The sequence below is a fragment of the Strigops habroptila genome, chromosome 4, assembly GCF_004027225.2.
Source record: "Strigops habroptila isolate Jane chromosome 4, bStrHab1.2.pri, whole genome shotgun sequence".
NCBI lineage: Eukaryota > Metazoa > Chordata > Aves > Psittaciformes > Psittacidae > Strigops > Strigops habroptila.
The window spans coordinates 19217247-19237431 of record NC_046358.1 but is presented as its reverse complement, the minus strand read 5'-3'; the positions used below and the strand labels follow the sequence as shown (position 1 = coordinate 19237431).

At 46.2% G+C, this 20185-nt stretch overlaps 1 protein-coding gene across 11 annotated transcripts in view; it reads right to left on the bottom strand.

Moving 5' to 3' along the window:
- Positions 1-20185, bottom strand: part of ZBTB1 (zinc finger and BTB domain containing 1) — a 28118-nt gene that overhangs the window by 7619 nt on the left and 314 nt on the right. The window contains exons 2-3 of one of the 11 annotated variants that reach the window (XM_030484450.1): positions 18883-19036; positions 5155-7066 (exon numbers count right to left, since the gene is read on the bottom strand). In XM_030484450.1, coding sequence (XP_030340310.1) covers positions 5155-7046 — 1892 coding nt within the window. In that variant the 5' untranslated portion in view covers positions 7047-7066; positions 18883-19036. The other 10 variants (XM_030484451.1, XM_030484446.1, XM_030484448.1 and 7 more) reach the window with 10 other exon arrangements.

The following is a 20185-nucleotide window of genomic DNA, read 5'->3' as shown; positions in this document are numbered from 1 at the left end:
GAGCTGAACACAAGAAGGTTTCCAGTTCTGGTAAAGAGGGCAGATAGCATAGTTGTGTCTCATTTGTATGTAAGAGGCTGGGCTGCCTTTTTTCCTTATCAGGAAATAGGAGATGAATGTAAGAGTTCAGCTTCCACGAGGATGCTTGGGGGAGACAGAGACCAAGTTAAGCTCGGGATGTGCGTTGAGTGGCTGGCACAGCTGGTTTAAGCAAATGAGCCCCCTCCCAGCCACTTATTTCTCCCCTCAAGTAACTCCTTCTATTGCGCTAGCACAAAATCTGACATAGAGCTGGAGAGGGAAGCACAGCGGGGAACTGGTCCAGCCAAAAAATAGCCTCACAGGGAATAAAAAAAAGCCCGTTGTTTGATTCAGTTCATTGTGAAGCTACCTAAATATGTGCTTTTTGACAATGGAGAGGATGGCACAAACAGGCTATGAGACCTGAAACGAGGTGGGGAAGGAGTAAGGGCCTGCCAGGGCTCAAGGTGGCACTGCCTTCAGGAGCAAACTGACATCCTCACCAGCAGCTGAGATACTCTTGATAGTTTAGCACTAGGATGGTAAAATACAATAGTGTAGTTACTTTTATAACAACATTTTTTTAATGTATTGGGCAGTACATATTCTGTCTAGTGCTTTGAATAAAAAGTATGCTGAACTTTATTTTCTCCATTAACCTGTTAAACAGGTAAGTCCTCTAATAAAAGCATAAATTCATAGAATTCTGATATTCCAATCTATTCAAATCAAGATTTCTCCACAGACCTGTTGGCTACAAATATCATTATACACAAATGTAAATACTCTTTGAATTCAGAAGTTGCCAATAAGCATTACAAATACATGTATTTTTTAGTATTTGAAACATTTCCTGGGAAACTGAAATAAGTTTAACAGCTTTTGTGGCATTCTGAAGCTCATTCCAGGTCTTCATGAATTCCCTCGTATTAACTTTTGGTAAACCCTGAAAGCTAAGAGCTACACTGGCTATTTATAAATTATTTTCAGGGTTGCACCCCACACCACTGCCAAAATGAGGAGAACAACAGAACACAGAGAGGTTCCTCTAAAAATAAGAATAAAAAGCACTTAAAAATGTAAGTCAGAGCATTCAGCTGGTCTTTCTCTTTCTGGCTGTGCCTTGTGCAATGTGGTATGCTTACACCTCCACTCTCAAAGATCAAGTGCTTTTACGCCCCAACAGACCACGTAGCGCACTAAGGAGATGCAAAGGAACTATGTTATGATGACTGGGAAGTACAGATTTGCTAGAGGAAACAGAATTTTGAATGTGGTATTTTTTGCTGCCCTTCACTATCTTTCAAGTAACAGCAAGATTTCTAAGATACCGTAACTGCAATTGTTTTGGGGTTTTTTTTTCAGGTCTGCATTCGTTCTGTCTCCACAGCAAGTAATGCTTATCATGGTAGGAGTGCTGAAACACCATCATTTCACTCTCCTGCAGACATTGTCCCATTCTGGGAGAACACCCCTGTCCTCAGGAGTGAGCAGCCCCAGGCTGCCTCAGCATGCACCCCTTTTCCCCTTCACAACAGCCAAATTCCTTCTGTAACTCCAGGCATTTTCTTCAACAGTCCCATGCTGTTCCCCCCCAAGGTTTTACACCTCACCATAAACACTCTCCCCATCTATTTGCAAGACAGGATATCCTCTTTATGCCTTAGTACCTTTGATTTGCTCTCCTATATTCCCCTTGATCACTTTTCAGGCTACTTCAGTCATTCTGTTTTTCTCTGCCTACATACAAGTAGATCCACTCTTAAGCTCCCTGCAGTGCAATTCATGCTCTTTTTGAGCCCTACACTGGACATTCATACACATGAACTCCAAGGCACTCGGTTTTGTTTCACAAGAACAGGAAAAACATTAATTCAAGTTCATTTGGAAAGGTTTAACAAACTTTCCTTTGAAAGGTTACTACAACGCAGCTTATAATTGAAAACAAAGGTATTCAGGTGTGTTTATAAAGTTAGATAGTACACATAAATACCATCACTCCCAGTTCAGCCATTTAACTTCTGTATTTGGCAGGTCTACTTATGCTAGGAAGTAACTTTTTTGTGGAACATTTTTGGGTCAAGTTCAGACTAATACACTGTAAACAAGGGCTCCTGACCCTGAGCAGGAGTCTCCATAAATCACCCTTAGCCCTTCACTGTATTGAGGAACAATCTCTTAGTTCACAGAGGTCACCTCCTCCTTTTCAACGAAGTCTTCAATCTAGACTTTGCTGTGCCACCACAGCCTTTCCAGCACAGGGGCTGGCTATACTTGCTATGCAATCTGAGTTTGTGCCATAGTGAGCTAATCGCCGGGGCTGACAGCTCCCCCAGCCAGGCTGAGTCATTCTCACTCTGGTCTACAGGACATTTCATCCATTCCTTCAGCCACCTCCTCCATGCCACCTTTGAGATTTGCTTCCCATTGCACAGCTCTAATCCTGCCCCTCCAGACTTTGCCACTCCATCCCGCTCAGGATCTCCTCTCCCACTCAGCCTTCCCACTCTCCCAGTGCCACAAGAACCTTCTGCCAACTCCCCCAGCACCTCCCAGTTTTCCCTCACTTCCCTTGGCAGCATTTCCCAATCCAGCTGTAGCTGGTACCATAAGGGATAACCTGCATGTCAGAACTGTTGTATGAAGTTTATTAGCCCCGCCCCAAACTCTTCTACTACAGCACTTCATTAACTAGTTAATCTTTAAGATGATCATTATATTCAAATATTTTGTCTTTTTAAGATCTTATAATCACCTTAACACTGATTCTAGTGCTAAAAAGCGTTAAAATACCCATCACACTTATTTGAACTCTTACACACTGAGTTTTAGTCTGCGTTGCGATGGGGAACGTGGAATAAATCTTAGCGGGGGAGCTCTGGATTAACTGAAATGCTGAAGCACATTCATGTCCATGGTCTTTTTGACCCCAAGATTATTCAGGACTTGATTGGCTTCATCCTCATACATGAAAACACAGGACTGAGCAGTTTTGGCAAAATGCTAAAGGCCTGAACTGCACCTGCAGCAGTCAATGCCCAGGGAGCCAGCTGCTGGCACAGGACTGAGGTCTGGTGGCAGGGTCTTTCTGCATCAGTGCACACACACACATCTACCAACCAAGAGAAATTCAAATGCACATTTAAAACTGAACAAATGCAAGGTGACTCATACCAATTTAAACAGTTACAGTGGAGATTCTGAACTGTATTAATTTCTCTAAATAGCCTAACATTACAGCTCAATACCCATCATAATCCCCATCATAATCCCCAAGAAACAACAAGGGATCAAAACTCAACTCTGACAGTGACAAGTGCATGAAAGCCCTGGACTAGACTCAGCTCCTGGCTCCTATTCTCAACCCCACCACTGCCGTGTGAGGTGACAGAATAGAGTATTTCAGTTGGAAGGGACCTATAACAATCATCTAGTCCAACTGCCTTAATTGCTGGTCTAAATTGCTTTCCTCCCTCTAGGAAATAACATTAGTACCCTCTCTGATAAAGTGAAATCTGCTGGGAGAAAGTACTGCAAGGTTTTATTTTTCAATAGTTTTCTCCATCATTACATATTAGGATCCTTTCCTCCCCCCATTAAAAATCACACACTTAACAAACATTTAGACAGCTGGTGCCTAAGAGTCAAAGCCAGTCATTCTCTCAAAGGCCAAACTGCCTCACTGAACTGATGTCAGCTGGTACTTAGTAGGATTTTTAAATTCAATTAAGAGACAACCTACAGAGATTAGGGCTATACTAGAATCAGAAAGGAATCTTAAAAGGCGTAAAATGTCTTTACATTTATTAAGCAAACTCTGCAGTCTTTTCTTGTTATAGTCTTGTTGAAAACCAGAACATTCAGAACGTATCATGAAAACAAGAAACAAAAAGACTAAAGTTTCACATGAGCCACACTCCCCCTTCCCCTCCCCACCCAAGCAATGGGACTATCTTCACACCCATCCATTCCACTTTTAACTTCCCAACACAAGCAGCAAGGCACCATTTACAGCTAGGCTGAAAAACACAGTCTTCAATGCATACTGCCATTCTGCATTCCTAGCAATCCACCACAGCCACTCTTCCCTTGTATAGTAGGATAAGCAGGTTATATATACCCACACAGGTACAGATAGTAAAAGAAATGCCAACGTCAGTTGTACAGTTCTGCTAGGACTTCAAGTCTGGAAAACAACCACTCTGCTGGGAACAACTCGGGTATCCCGACAGTCATTAACTCCCTTTCCCTTTGCACACTCAAGTCCAAGTCTGCAAGGTTTAACTGGGCCTATGTGCTCTCACGCCTGGGATGCACGTTCCAACAAAGCCAAGAAGCAGAGGACCAGGACAGCCAGCTCTGCCCTTACAGAGAGTCAGAGAGCAAAGAATTATTTCTTGGCATCATTTTTTTTCATTTTTGAAAATGAATTTGGGGATTATGAACAATTATGCTCTTGCACATTAATGGCTGTGATCTAAAATTTGCACATGAAGAAACAACACATGGAAATATTAAAGCACTCATCTTACGGAAATGGATCCGAGAACTGTTTAATAGCAGTCAGTGAAGGGGTAACATTGTGCTTTTAATCTACAGTTTAAAAATAATGATTTGTATATCTACTTAGTAAAACAATAAAATTAAGAACAGAAACTTATATTAGGAAACAGTGAAAATGTAATAAACACATGATGCTTTTCAAAGCTATATACTTAATGAGCCTAAATAGACACCTACGGTTAGGAGGGTCTTAAAAAAAATAATAAAAAAAGAGACCTATTTTCTTTTTTTTTCCTTTTTTTTTTTTTTTTTTGTCTACTATACTGTATGCCTTGCTTTGGTGTTCTCTCTGCTGCCAACTTAATGCTTTAGCAGTATGTTTATGCTTATGTTCTTTTCAAATGCTTGGCATTATAGTGAGATCTCATATCTTTCCTCAAATTAAATTTTGCTCCACATACTCCACATGTATACAGATGAACATCCATGTGCTGCTCCAGTTGCTCATTATTTGGGAATATCTGAAAGCAGACCTGGCATATAGTCTCTCCAGCTGATAAGTGAGATATCATATGCCGTACATGGTCATGTTTTCGGAAGTTTCCTTGATCACAAATGGAACAGACATACCTGGCCATGCCTTTGTGCATATCATTGTGGAGCCGCAACTGGCGCTCTCTTAAGAACTGCTTCCCACATGTCTGACAAACAAACTGTTTTTCCTTGGTATGAACGGTATAGTGTTCCCGCAAGTGGCAACGCTGATAAAATCCTTTCCCACAAAGATTGCAGAAATGCTTACGTCTGTGATCCCTCTCGTTCTCTTCCATCATGGAGTTCTTGAACAGATCTTGCTCCAGGCAGTTTGACATATGCTCAACCACAAGGTTTTCAGTTTCAAAACGCTGACCGCAATTAGGGCATCGGAAGGGACAGGCTGAATGCTTGTATAACTGTTTTTTTTGAAGGCTGTTCATTGGGAAGTGACTGTCCCTGAAGTCCTCCAGCATCTCTGCAAACATCATGTCCCTTATTTCCGACTGCTCTTCAGGGTTTTCTTCTAAGTCCATTTTCTCCTCAGAATTTCTGATACCATTCATAGTCAGATCCTGGGGTTCTCCGCAGGTCTGCGCATGATCCTGTAACTGCTTGCCTTTGACCAGTATTTGACCACACTTGCCACAAGCACATATATTTTCTATGTGTTTGGATAAATAATGAGAGGACAAATCTTCCTCGGTGATTGTTAGCCCACAAAGTTCACAGGGAGCGTTCTCCACATCTTCCTGCACTGAAGGAGCCTTCCTATTAAGGTGCCGTGGACTTTTCAAACACTTTCTTTCATCCTCATCCATGGATAAACGGGGTTTTAAAGTCCTCCGAGCATTTCTCTTCTCTCTGATCTCTTCCTCAACATAGTACCTGTAAAGTGGCTCTTCCTGTTCATCATCTAGGTCATCATTCTCGGAGGACTCATTGCAGTCTTTATCTGTCACCTTAATAATATTAAAATCCTTCAGTTCATCAGCAGGATTGTCCTCTGGTTCCATCTTGATAATAATCCTCTTCCTCTCAGAGGCTCTACTTCCTTCTTCACCTGATGTTTCGGAGGCAACCGTGCTGCTTTTTCTGCTCGTGACATTTGACACAGGAGATGAAGACTCGTCCGCCACTTGGCTTGAGTCCCCCTTGTATTTGTCTGTTTGTGTGGAGATTACTTTAGAAGTAGAGTCCTTTTCATTAAAGTCTATTTTTTCAGTACTGTAGTACCTGGCACTTTGGTAGGAATGCCTGTTAGTGCACGTTAACACATGCTCATCCAGTAGCTTTTCACAGCTAAAACTGAACCCGCAGCTGTCACAGGTGAAGCTTCTTCCAAAGCGGCGCGAGTGGGACACGCGCTCTTTTGTGTGAGAGAATTTGGACGTGGTGCTTTTTTTGCAGACATCAAACAGTTGTTCAGGAAAGCTGCTTAGCTGCAAAGCTTCCTCATCAGGCTCTTTGTTATGGGTGGTATTTACTGTTGAACTTGGCGGCTCCATACCCCACCTGTTTGCTTCGCTGCCATTTCTAGCAAGCGTGTCTTCGTACATTCTCACGCCAAATATCATTTTGCTATTCTGGGTGCTAGAAGCAGAAGATGAACATTTTAAACCAGATGAGTCTGTATCTTGTATATCTTCTAGACATTCAGGTACATTATACAGCTGTAAATAGTTCATGGCCACTTTAAATTGCTCAAAATTAGTGGGGGCTGTCATAATTTTTCCTAAATACATGAACTGTAAAATAAGATCAAAGCACTCAGCACTAATCTTCATGTTGCTTAGATTCAGCTGGGCTGTAGTGTGCTGATGGTTCATAAAAAACATCCTAAAATAGGAGCTGCATGCAGCAAGGACTGCTTTATGTGCTTGAAAATAAATATCATCGATAGCGATACAGCAGTCGCACAGGAAGCCCCACTCTCTTTGGTTGTTTAGCTGCTGAAGGACATAGTTGCTGTGGCTGGTTCTTGCCATCTTGCACTTCAGTTATAGCCCTGCATAAAGAAGAAGACATCTGTTAGATCACGAGCACAAAAAACAAAACCTACTTAAACGTAGGGGGGGAACTGCCATCTTTTTCCTCTCTAGGTCCTCCCATTCTCACACTGTTTGTGGTTCAGCTTCCTGTCTGGAGATCTTTGCTGGTAACTGCTTACAAATATTGACGCCAGTGAAAACATCCGTAATTCCATGCTCTCACCACTAGACTTACAAGACTAGTAAACTAATAAACATCACCACTGCACATGTCAATCAGAGCAACACTGCTAAAATATAAATTACCAAATATATCTCAAAGTCCTACAGCCAAGATTTTCAGATATGAATTCTGAATGCAGAACTTCAAAAACTTCACAGGGCAGACTTCTGTAAGACGGCACCAAGACAACACCTATACAAGGTAAGCTGACTCTTAAGAGTAAGCTTACCTTGTGAGGTAAATAACCACTCTTCAGTCTCATCTTGCGTTTTTCACCTGTCAGTCCAATGGGCACATAATGCAATGCATACTGGAAACCACGCCAGGCTCAAACCAGTCTTTCCCTCCCCATTAAAGGAAACTGAGAAGATTAATCGGTGGAGCATCCACACAAGCTACATCCACACACTTCTGCTCTTCAGGGCAGCTCAGGGACAGTTTCAACCTTATCTGCAAAGCATCTTGCAAACCAGGAACTGCAAACTCAAAGGCATTCTAAGAAGCGCAGGCAGTCCAGCTGTGGTGGCACGTCCCACGTACGAGCCTGCTGCAGATGGTGACCAGGCTAGCTGCGTGACAACCACACGGACTGCAGAGAGGCAGGAAGTGGTGCATGCTGTGCCTCCAACTGCTTTCAAAACCGCTCATTCAGAGTACTGTAATATAACTAAAACACGTACATGGGAGACCAGACAAAGGAAAACTTCGCAACGGAGAACTGCAAAAGCTAGTAAGCCAGAGGTGAGGCCACGGTGAAATGAAGCCTTGACAAAGACTAGAGGGAAAGGTCTGTGAGTGCTGAGGGTTGCTGTAGGTGGAAGGACTAATCTGTCCTCAAGAAGAAAAGAGGAAGAAAACATACTGGTTTATGTTAACAAAAACATCCAGAAGAAATGTATTGTACAGAGGAGGTGTGCATTTGATTTACGGAAGATAAACTTCAAGTGCAGCCACATCCAACAGCTAGTCACTACTTACTTTGGAAAACCTTTACCTGTATATACAATTATACTAACTGCACAGGGACGGAGGAGACAAACCAAAAGAGAGTATGAACAATGCCCTAACTGAAATGAAAACCTAAAGCAGTAACGAGCATTCTTAACATTTTGCAAGGTTGTTTGCAATAACTGTAAGAGATTTATACCAATAGGCTAGCAAACAACATATATTAAATGGCATTTTATGACTCAGTTTTTATAACTGTCCAAAATTTAAACAAAATACACACACAAATGCTCCCTATTCTTTTTCCCCTAACAGCTTACATCTACTAGAGGCTGAAAAATGAGTGGAGAAATTAAATTCCACAATTAGTGTTGAATTTGCAAGTCGTAGGTGTTGCCTGGCTTGTTAAGTAGCAAACCTGATGTTAAGTCACCATTCTTCATTCCATGAGGACTGCCATGGAAGAAACATGCTCAAGCTCTCAAGACAAGAATATTCTCACCCCACTTGGCAATATTCCCTGCTGACAACTCATATAGCAGTACCTATGGATCACCACCAGCACAAGACCTTGTCTGGCAACAGAAACCTTATGATTTGAGTTGAACTACACTGAGACGATGAGCAACTGCATGGCAGCTGCTCCTCTGCTTTCAACCCAATCCACTCAACACCCAAAACTCAGGGCAATCACCCTGCCAATAATAATTCTCTGACCAGTTTGGCCCAATGGTGTTCACTGCAGAAATACAACTCATGGCATGGAATGAATGTAATGTCTTTCTTAATGACTTGCACAAGGGTGGCTTTGAAAGTAGGGTAATCTCTGAAACAACTTCATGCCTTTTCTACAGAAATTGATTATTGTTCAAGTCACTGGGTAACTTCAGATGTTTCTGTGAAAACCAGCAAAACTCTCAACATCAAGTAATAGTAAAACTGCACTTCATATTCTTCCAAGTGCTAACTTTTTTCAGCTTTGAGGTAATTCATTACATGCTTAAATGCAATTCGGTATACTGTATCAAGTATTGAGTACAGCAGCTGCATAATGACAAAGAATTGACTTCAACTTCCACATTGTAAGAGTGAAGACCAATAAGAAAGTGAGAAGATGCAGCCTAAGGCACCGCAGGCCTCTTGGTGCGAACTGCCATAAAGACAAGCAAAGGATCAGGACAGCTCATTTTAATCTCCTCATCCTCATAAAGTGGCAAGTTTTATACAAATTTTTTTGCCCTACACTAAAAGTACTCCATCACTATATCAATAGCAGAACAGCAGTACAAGCAGCAAGGCTGGACCAAAAAGGTAGTCACAAACCTGTGACTATCTGCACATACCTGCAGATCAGGGCATTTCCAAATGGTGGGAACAATCTGGCAGCTACCGGAGTGACAGCAAACTCATCAGAATTTTCCAAGTTTCCTTCTTCTTTGAAAAAGGTGAACTCTTTGGCAGCGGAACTCTTGCAGAGCTTTCAGCACAAGTCCCAGTATGCAACAACGACCCACTGGCAATGCCCACCTCCTGCCACCGCTCTGGAAAAAGCCAGCTGGAGCATGAGGTCACTTGGCCAGGATAGCAAGGTGCTCAGATACCCAGCCTTGCCTGCGGTAGTACTACATGCAGGTATTAAAATAGAGAGTGTTTGAAGTTATTTCTGTTAATGAAAGCTCTGGCATCCTCCCTCTGGATGCTGTATTAACCTGCTGGATGTAACTATATATTTACAGCTGCCAACACTTCCCACTATGAGAGCCTGTGTTGGGCTATTTAAAACTTCGACATATTTCAACCAGCAAAGGCAAAACTTCCCTTCTGAATTGTCTGCTTTGGACTGATTCCTTCTTTTTTCCCCTTCACAGAAAATTTCAGTCAAAATGGTTCCAAAAATGAGGCTAGGAAAAAGCTTTCATCTATTATTTCATTATTTCTTTTTCTTTTAAAGAAGTTTCTTTTCCAAAATCTTTAAAGAGAGGCTTCATATGGGAAAAGTGCTATGACTTGGCTATGTCGTCACAATATAAAAATCTGCCTGAATCTGGCCAAGCTATAAGCTTGACAGGAGGAAGATAAAAATTATCTGTTTGCTCATACTTAAGACTTTTGTTAGTCACTAAAATTTCACTAAAATTCTCAGCCTTGCTGAGAACATTTAATCCTCTTGCAGCTCTTCTGTACATAGGGGCCTGCCTGAGCCATCCCACCCATGACGAAACTCTCCTTTTGCACAGAGTTCTGCCATGGTTTTAAACTACAAAAGGGTAGATACAGGCTAGATATAAGGAATACAGTTTTTACAATGAGGGTGGTGAAACACTGGCACAGGTCACCCAGAGAGGTGGTAGATGCCTCATCCCTGGAACTATTCAAGGCCAGGTTGGACGGAGTTCTGAGCAACCTGATCTAGTTGAAGATGTCCTTGCTCATTGCAGAGGGGTTGGATTAAATGGCCTTTAAAGGTTCCTGCAAGCCCAAACCACTCCATGATTCTATGTGTCGCCTCCACAAAGTCACAAACCTGTAACAGGGCTTGCTGGAGATTGCTCTGTACCACAAGTCACCGCTGGGTTTTAGCATCCCTCCTGGTAGCTGGATGAAGAATCACAGAATGGTTTGGGTTGGAAAGGACTTCACAATCATCTAGTTCTAACTCCCTGCCATAAGCAGGGATACCTTCTACTAGACCAGGTTGCTCAAAGCCCTGTCCAACCTGGCCTTGAACATTGCCAGGGACGGAGCATTCACAACTTCCTTCCACAGCCTGTTCCAGCGCCTCACCACCCTCACAGTAAAGAACGTCTTCCTTATATCTAACCTGAACTTCCCCTGTTTAAGTTTGAACCTGTTAACCTTGTCCTATTGCTAGAGTCCCTGATGAAGAGTCCCTCTCCGGCATTCCTGTAGGTCCCCTTCAGATACTGGAAGGCTGCTCTGAGGTCTCCATGCAGCTTCGCTTCTCCAGGCTTATCAGCCCCAACTTTCTCAGCCTGTCTTCATACAGGAGGTGCTCCAGTCCCCTTGTCATCCTCGTGGCCCTCCTCTAGACTTGATCCAACAGCTCCATGTCCTTCTTATGTTGGGGCCTCAGAGCTGGATGCAGCACTCCAGATGGGGCCTCAGCAGAGCAGAGTAGAGGTGCTGGATCTCCTCCCTCGCCCTGCTGGCCACCCTCCTTTTGATGCAGCCAAGGACATAAAAAGCTCCACAGTGAGTGACATGGCCCGCTCCTGCCACTGCCCCGCTCCTCCCGGCCGGGTTCCAGTCCAGCTGCGCTGCTGCAAGGTGGGAGCTCGCCCCCCAGGCAAGAAGGCGCACGGTTCTGGGTGACAAGAGCCAGACCCAGGAGGGGACTTAGTGAAAACGCAGGGAGATTGGGAAATGTAAGAACGTGAGGGAAAGCCTCTGTTAATGGGGAAAGCAGGGAGAGGCAGGCTGGGAGTGGAGCGCTGAGCTGAGAAGGGACTGCTCATTTGGCACAGCATTCTGAGGTGTGAAGTGAATGAGAGCAGAAGACAAAAAGGAGACTCTCACAGCAATGAACACTGTCTTGGAGAACAGCATCCCATCACCATCAGTGCTAGAACAGGTCATTTCAACCTTTTTTTTAAGTTGTCCGGCTTGCATTTTTTGGATGTCCAACTTATTCACACAGGGAAACACCATCAGCAGCAACTGAGCCCAGTGGGAGCCATCCTCTGTATGTATTAATCACCAAGTATCTTGCAAAATTAAAGCTCTATACAGGCAAGTCTGTCAATCCAAAATTTGCAAGTATTTTTGACCTTCTATTTCAAAAAGAGAAGAGATGCCAGCCACTTGCCCAATGGACTAGCATATTGCCTTTGTGAAGCACCCAAATACAGTAGCCACAAGCAACCCACATCCACGAGGAACGCAAGTAACTCCATCTTCAACAGTGATCAATTTGTGCAGTGAACACAGCAGTGGGCCACGGTGTAAGCAATACTGAACGAGGCAGAGGTGTTCCAAAAAAGTAAGCTAGAAAAGCATCTGATATAAAAGTGAAAATATTTGTCAGGTATTATTACTCTGATTTTCAAATTTAAAGTCTCTATAGGCATTTTATTTTCCTAATAAATGTTTATTTTTTATGCTGACATGCTTTGATTCAAGCTGTCTGCCTGCTACCAGGTATTTTCTTTTGAGTCAGTACTCAGATACTATTCATATGTTACCATGAACAACATAATATGCATTATTACACTAACCAAATATGCTGTTTAGAAGTCTGCTAACAAGAAAGAACAGGTATTTACTACAGCCCCATGGGTTTTTTTTCATTCCTCACACTCAAATTTTTCTGAGATGTTTTAAAACTAAGTAAGCAAAAAAGTCCTAAAGCAAAGAACTGGTGAAGTTCTTTTGCTAACTTTGCTGTCTTTAAAAAAGACATACCACAAGATTCAGAATTTAGGAGTCTTTTGGCTCCTAAAATTAGTAAGTGGTTTTCAAAACCCAGCATTTCCACTGCTGAGCCGGCAAAAACAGAGCGCTTACACGCTGTTACTGGCTGCTTTTCTTTGGAAACCAAGAGCAGGCTGGACAAAAGTGTAATAAATGAGTGGAGAATTTGGTGCTAATAGAAAATGAGGCTGGAAAACCTCAAGAAAACAACGCCCAGTTATCCAAAGAAACAAGCACACAGGCACCAGAAAGCAAATTCCCCATTGTAGTCTGATACCATATCCCATCTGGCATAGGTTCCAAAGAACTCTCGTCCCTAAAGAGTTAATTTGCCTTTGTGGGTCAGATCCACCAAAGAGCCTGGATTCCTAAACAACAGCCCCCAGATGCTCAAGAGAAAATTGTACATGACATGTCTAAATTCTCCATGTGATGCCCGAGAAGCTTAGGCGTTCAGCTAGTGCATTGACCATGGAGCTGTCGACAGACTCCAAGTCTTATCTAGACATACTCAACAGGAAGCCACCGCGTACTGTGCAGTCCAAGAAGGCGCCTCAGTTTACACAAATGCTGCAGAAACAGCAAAGACTTTGGGGCCAGGTGACCACCATCCACCTCAAGAGTGGGAATGGGCAAGATGCAGTTTGCATTGCAACCGTAGCCTTGTTCATGAATTAAAACAATTATGGGAATTGCATGTACTGCCAGGGAAAATCTAATTAAGCTCCATTATTCCAGCTACAAAGGACTGAAAGTATAATTTGCCCTCCTCCCATAGCCCTTCCAATCGGCTGCCTTCAAGCGTGCTAGTTGTGAAGCCATTTTCAATGAAGTAGATACTCATCTTCAGACACATCCTGATGGCTGCATTAACTCATTTTAAACAGACTTGTGGCCAAAGTATGGAAACAAGTTTCAGCTGACTCTCGGGCTACTGAACTGGGGAAAGGTAAGATGCTCCAAAGCCCTGAACCACGAGCTGTCAGAGCCACTCAATCCCCTCCTCAGCAGGCAGTTCTCTGCTGATTCAGCATCCATGTCCACAAATGAGAAACAGCCGTCAAAATTTAGCAAGTTATTAATTAAAAAATGTAGCCATCAAAGTTTAGCAAGTTTCTCAGTTGCTAATTCAGAATTAAGATGTATTGCAAGCTTTTAGGTAAGAACACTGCTCAAAAGACAAGGAATAAGGTGTTGGAAAACCATTGGTGAATAAATTAAGAAAATGGAGTTTGCACTAAAGCCCCATCTCAAACAACTTTAAATGAGATCTATGGAGTACAAGTACTAGAGAGAGCTTACGCAGCCTTTTAAACTAACCTGCTAGCCACAGAGCATTACTCTAGAAAGTCACAGTTATCTTTTATCTGACACCTTTACAGTCATAAAAAGTTGTCAGGCAACAAGGTAATGATATGCTTAAAAGAAACAATTAGCGGGGAAAAAAATTTATGCCTCATTTATGCCTTGTAGCAGAAAGACATGCCTTTTCAGCTACGCTCTCCGAGCTACACCACCTTTCAAGAGGCATCTTGGTGGTTTAGCCATCTCTTGCGACCCTCAAATGAAGACACATGTACCTTCCAGGAAAGCTTCCCTGGCTACATACAAGTTGCACTTTGACGTAACAACTTACTGGATGCATATGAATGAAGCACAGTAACTTGTGACACACAGGTCCAATGACAGATTTTGTTGGTTCCTTCTGGTCTTAAATGCTTCACATTTTACCTGCAGCACATGAAAAAGATAAAGCCACTAAGGTCTCTATCCAATGAAACAAGTTTAATATGGGGAAAAAAGGCAACAGCCAGCTAATTCCAGGGAGTTTTGCAGTGGCATGACATGCATGAAGAAAAAATTATGAGACAAATTTGAGGATATAGATGGTCTTCATGCAGATTATGTCAGCTGTTGTGCCCACACACTGGGTCTGCAGCAGAACTCTTCGGCGGGTGGTGTTTACTGTGCCCAAGCAGAGGGCGGGCAGGACACCCAACCACCGGGAACCACTGGTCAAACTGAAAAATACACACATGGCTTCTCACGCTACATGAGTGCAAGGTCTGGAAGGACTCTAGTGAGAGGTCCAGCTGTAACAACTAAGAGAAAGGACACTGGAATTTTTATCAGGAAATTTCATTATCTCAATTCTGAGCAGCTATTTTGTTTCCATGCAGCAGATAAGTAACTACTAAGGCTTTGTGCATCCTGGACATTTAGCGTTCTCCACTGTCAGCAACAGTGGGAATCTGTGAAAGAAGCAATTAATACATTCAAGTAAGAAAGCATCTAAAAACCCAAATCACTGGTTGATATGAGCACTCCCAATGTAACTGCTGCAAATTCCTGTGCCAGTGACAACGCCGGTTGAGTGTGATGAAGACAAGACTTGTGCAAGCAGAGCTGAAGCATCTGTGAAGTCTCTGATCTTATTCCACATAAAACGTTCCGGCTACTAGGAAGAAGGGGCTTCTATTATTTCTCCCAGCTTCCCACGCAGCACCAACCCATGTCTTCATTACCAACATCCTCCTGCAGCCACCCCTTGTCTGTGAACACACCCCCACACCCACACCCGGTGCCTGCTGCTTCCCTGCTACCTCAAACAGCAGCAGAGTGCAAGTAATACGACTTGTTCCTCCTCAGGTTTTCTGGTCAGTCATCCAAAAATCTCTCCACAATCTTGTCAACTTGCTGTGCTGCTGCCTAAGAAAATCTCTGCCAGCGCCGCAACCATTCGCGTTTGGCCAGTTTTCCCCATGGCCATATGGTCTTAACACCTCTCCCCCACTCACCATGAAAGCTTAAGTTGTAATTTGGTAAAAATGAGAAGCCCACATGCCCCCTGCTCATGGCTGCTGTGTGGGTTTTTCCAAGAGCTGTAATGAGGAATGTTAAACAAACACCTTTAATTAAAGGAATGTTTGTTTAATGTAATTAAATACCTAAGGAACACCACACTGTTGCAGCCCCAGATAGGTCTGCAGTATGTGCTTGCAATACTCTAGTATTTCTAGTAGGGAAATAATGCAAGCAAATGACATAAGCTGGCAGTAAATATCCAAATATTACACAGCATCCAACCCATGCTATCAATTTACCAATGCCTACGTGTCAAGAGGAACCGGCACTCACCTATCAGCTGACAAATAGGCCAAACTTGAGAACCTGAGTTACAAAAAATCCTGAAAAATGGAAAGGAATAAAACCACAGCCCCAAACCCACAGCATTTTCAGTCCCCTCTACTCCTTTTACTACCTTTCTATCCTTTGAGGAACGAGACTTGCAACACCGCTCCCAGAGCAACACAGGGCTTGTTTTTACGGGACAAAACTATTCCCCTTCCTTTCCAGCCGCCTCCAAGGCGATCCTGGGCACTGCCAGCCCCGAGTGAAACCCAAGTCTGCTGCCTGGCAGGGTGGAGCATTCCCTCCAGCCTGCAGCTCCGCTCAGTTTTTCGCTCAACTGCTGCAACTCACTCGGAAGTTTTGTTTTGTTTTCAGAACAGGGAGAGCAGGGCCCGGACCCGCTGGCCTGCTGGCGGGGGGACGGGGCTCGGCGGCGGTAACGGCACTGGAGATGTTTAACGTGACTCCCAGCCCCGCAGTACGCCGGGCAGCGCCGTGCCCTTCCCCGCCCCGCGCCTCCGCACCTCCCTAGGCCGCTTCTCGTTCCTCAGCGCGGTTCCCCGCCGAGAGCCCCGGCATCCCGCCGCCCGCTTCCGCCGGGCCCCGCCGCCGGGCGCCGCGCCCGCGCTCCCTTCCTCCCCCCGCCACCCCGCAGGTGGAGCGCGCCCGCCCGGTCCCGCGCAGCGCTCCGGGACAACGACGCCGGACCCGCCACCGCGGCGCCGCCACCGCTCGGCTCCCGCGTAGCACGGGCGGCGCCGCGCCGTACCGTACTGTGCCGTGCCGCGCCGTGCGGTGCCAGGCCGCCGGGCGCAAGGTCACTGCGGCGGCCGCTCGCCAGGGACCGGCCGCGGCTGGAAAGCCCCTACCTGGCAGCGCCGCTGCCCCCGCGCCACTATGGCGGGCCACGCCGGGCCATGCCGCGGCCGGCGCCGCTCGGCACTTCCCACCTCCCGCCGCCGGCGGAGCTGCGGCCGCCGCGCCGCCTCCCGCCTCCCCCCTCCCCAGCACCCGGCGGCGGCCCCCGGACACGGCGCGGAGAGGCGCGCAGCCCCGCTTACCCGCGGCGCGGGGAGAGGCGGCGGCCGCCGAAGGGGAGCTGCCCGCGCCGCTCCCGCCGCTGCTGCTGCTGCTGCTGCCGCCGCGGCTGCAACAAAGGACTTCCGCCCCGCCGCGCCTGCTGCTGCCGCAGCGCCGGCTCCGCCGCGACCGCACGGAGCCGGACCCCTCCCCTCGGCGGCCGCGGCTCCCGGCCCCGCCGCTGCCAGCGCTGCTGCGCCGCCGCCAATGCCGGGGCCCGGCGGGCGGCTCCCTGCCGCGCTCCCCTCTCCTCCCATGCCGCCGGGGAGGCGGCGGGGCCGGCGCGGCGCGGCCCCGGCTGGCGCTGGCGGCGCCCCCTCCCCATGTGCCACAAGCCCGGCCCCTCCGCCGCCTCTCCCCCCTCCCTCGGCCGGCGCAGCCCTCCGGGGAGACCTGGAGCGGGGCATCGTCTGCCGGCAGGCGCCCAGCCGGGACCCTCACTGCCAGGCGGCCCCGTCCCGCTCCCGCGTGGAAGCCCGCCCCCTCCCCGCGTACCGGGGCTCGCCCCACGGGACGGGGTGTCCTCTCCCCCTTCCTCAAACCAGCCCCGACTGGCGGTAACGGGGAAGTCTCGGTTACCCACGTGGATGTCCAACGTTTCAGTTGTGTACCCGCAGCCTTAAGGCCTGCGCGCCACAGCTTCGTTGCAAGTTGCAAGGAAAATATCTGCAAGTTGCATGAGAAAGTATTTCTTTTTTGCTGCAATTTTCACGTTAGTATCACTGCCTTCCTTCGTGGAGTTCTACAGTGATGCAGGGAGCACAGGGCATGATCCCCGCCACAGATCCCAAGGACAGCACTTCTGGGGTTTTTTCCATCTTTCTAGGTGCTTTCCCAGGCCCTCTTCCCATCACTCTCCAGACCTCTCCTGTCTAACAGCATCCAGCTCCTCTCAAACTGGCTCATGTGAGCAAACGGGATTTCCCGAAGCTGCGGGCGGCCCCTCTGCTACCTGCCACAGGGCTGCGAGAGAACACAAGCCAGGTCAGGCTTTCCTCCCGGCCTTGCCAGTTGACTTTTCCGCCCCCAAAGTGACATCTGTCATTTAGCGCAAGCATCGGAAGTGTTTTATCTGCACAGCTCCTTCATTCAGAGCCGGTTTCTAGAGGTATCATTTTCATGTTTGCTGCAGTTCTCCAAGATCCCTCTTAGCTCCAGACTAGCAGAAGGGGAAAATTTAATTGTAGCAAAGTTAAAAAATATTTGATTAAAATTTTTAAAATTACAGAAGTAACAAAAAAGCAACAAAATAATATGCCACGATGTTAAAATGAATCAGCATCAATCCCTGCTTCAGTGATCCCCAACGTTTTCCTGAAGCATCCCTCCATCATGCAAGATAAAACAGGACAAACCCAACTAACATAATCTCAGTTTCCAAATGGGACACCACCCCTTCCTCCTGTGTCTGTCTGGGGATTTTTAACTGCTACAAAATAAAAGTGGAGCTTTCAAAATGTGTCTCAAAAAAACCCCCTTGCTTCCCCCCTCACCCTGCTCCCACCCTGGCTCTGGGGTGTGATGCCTGTAACGGTGCTGAGGGGAAAAAACATCCATGGCTGTAAGGCACCAGCCCCCACGAAAGGTGGAGGGACCCCCATGGCCCAACTCCTTTGTAGATTTTCCTGGCTTATAGGAAGTTAAATAAATGGCCTCCACAAGCCATAAGACATGGTTGTGGGTTTCAAATCACACGGAGAAGTTATTTTTCTCATGGTTCAAGGGTCTTTTTCTCTCCGGCTCCTTAACACATCCCGGAGGAGCGGAAGCCAAGAGTGCCCATGCGAGGCTGCAGCAGCCTCTCGCTCCATCCCAGCCCTTCCATGTGTGTCATGCCAGGAGCTTCTGCTACCACCGGTAAGACGGGGCACAAAGCAACTCCCCTTTCACAGTCTCTATTCCCTCAGTGTCCCCCACCGCACTTCTTTTCCCAATTATTTTCTGGCCACAGAGGAGGAGGAGCAAGCAGAAGCACTCAAAGGCAGCAGTGATTATGTCCCGCTCTCTTTTTTGACCTACCGGCATAGGCTGTATCACTTTGTATCTGCAGAGGCACGGAATATCAACGCCTGTGTTTTACAGTGAAACACCGAATTCCGTTTCTCATCACTTCAATCATGTTGGCTCCAGTTCCTCTGAAGCTCTTCAAAGTCCTCTTTGGACCAGAGTCAACCTAAATACACATGTAAATTATTAATCATTTCAATAAATAACATGCCATCTGCAAATAGCGACTCTGTACGCAGGTTAATAAATATGTTAAATAACCCAGGACAGAACACAAAGCCTTGAGCCACCGCCTGCCAACCTTTTTGGGGAAGGAAAGCAGCTACTGATACCTGTAGGAGCAGCAGGATTACAGCTCTGCTGCCCCTCAATCTGCTGCTGCGCAAACACAGGCGGCAAATACAGTCCCTGAGCCTTGTGAGCTTTTTATTTGAAATAGAAAAAATAAACCACAGAGCAATGGAAAAGAGAAAGCTGTACTGGGCAAGGGGATAAGCAGCAAATACTGCATGGAGCTAAATGCCTCAGAGCCTATGCTCCATCTTCTCTTGGCCCATCTCCATCCTCCACTCAAGCTCAGTCCGCCTCGAAGTGCCACTGGAAACAGCTCCAGAAGCGTCTGGATTCAGGGCAGCGGAAGCATTATCTGCCCTAAAGACTCAGGAATAGCCCAATTAAAAAAAAATTACAATTATGGGAACGCAACAGGAGAATGAACTGCAAAGTATCAAATGCTGAGAGAAAATCAAGAGGGATGATCCAAGGCATGGAATGTCTTCTGCAGAACCCCAAGCCAGGCGAGATGCCGCCAATGAGGGCATGGTAAATCTCTGAAACTGCACCAAGAACAGCGAAGGCACATCAAGAACGACTTTCATTGCCTTTTCCAGCCAAAAGACAACCCGCTGACAACAAGGGTTGCAGGGACTGGAATTTTAAATGGTTTGAGAGAGCAACTGGATAAAACTCATGGGAAAGACGCCTCAAAGACTGGATTGAGGACCAGACCAAAGGTGCTCGCAGAGGCAGGAGGTCTGAGTGGGTGGCACTGCCTGTCTGCACCCTATCCTCTGCCAGGCCCTGGGGCATCTAGCTGCACCCAACCCAGTGCGGCTGCTCTCACTCAGCATAACCCTGGGTTAAAAATTAGGAAGAGACTGGGGGAGCGGCCGAGAGAGAAACTGTGTCTACAGGATTCACCGGTGGTTAAAGAAAGCTCTTACTCCGCAGACGGTGGTGAAAAAGCTAGATGGGATCTTTGGTCCATTTTCCTGTGCAGGCAGACCGGGGAGGCGCCTGTTACACACGGGTTTTC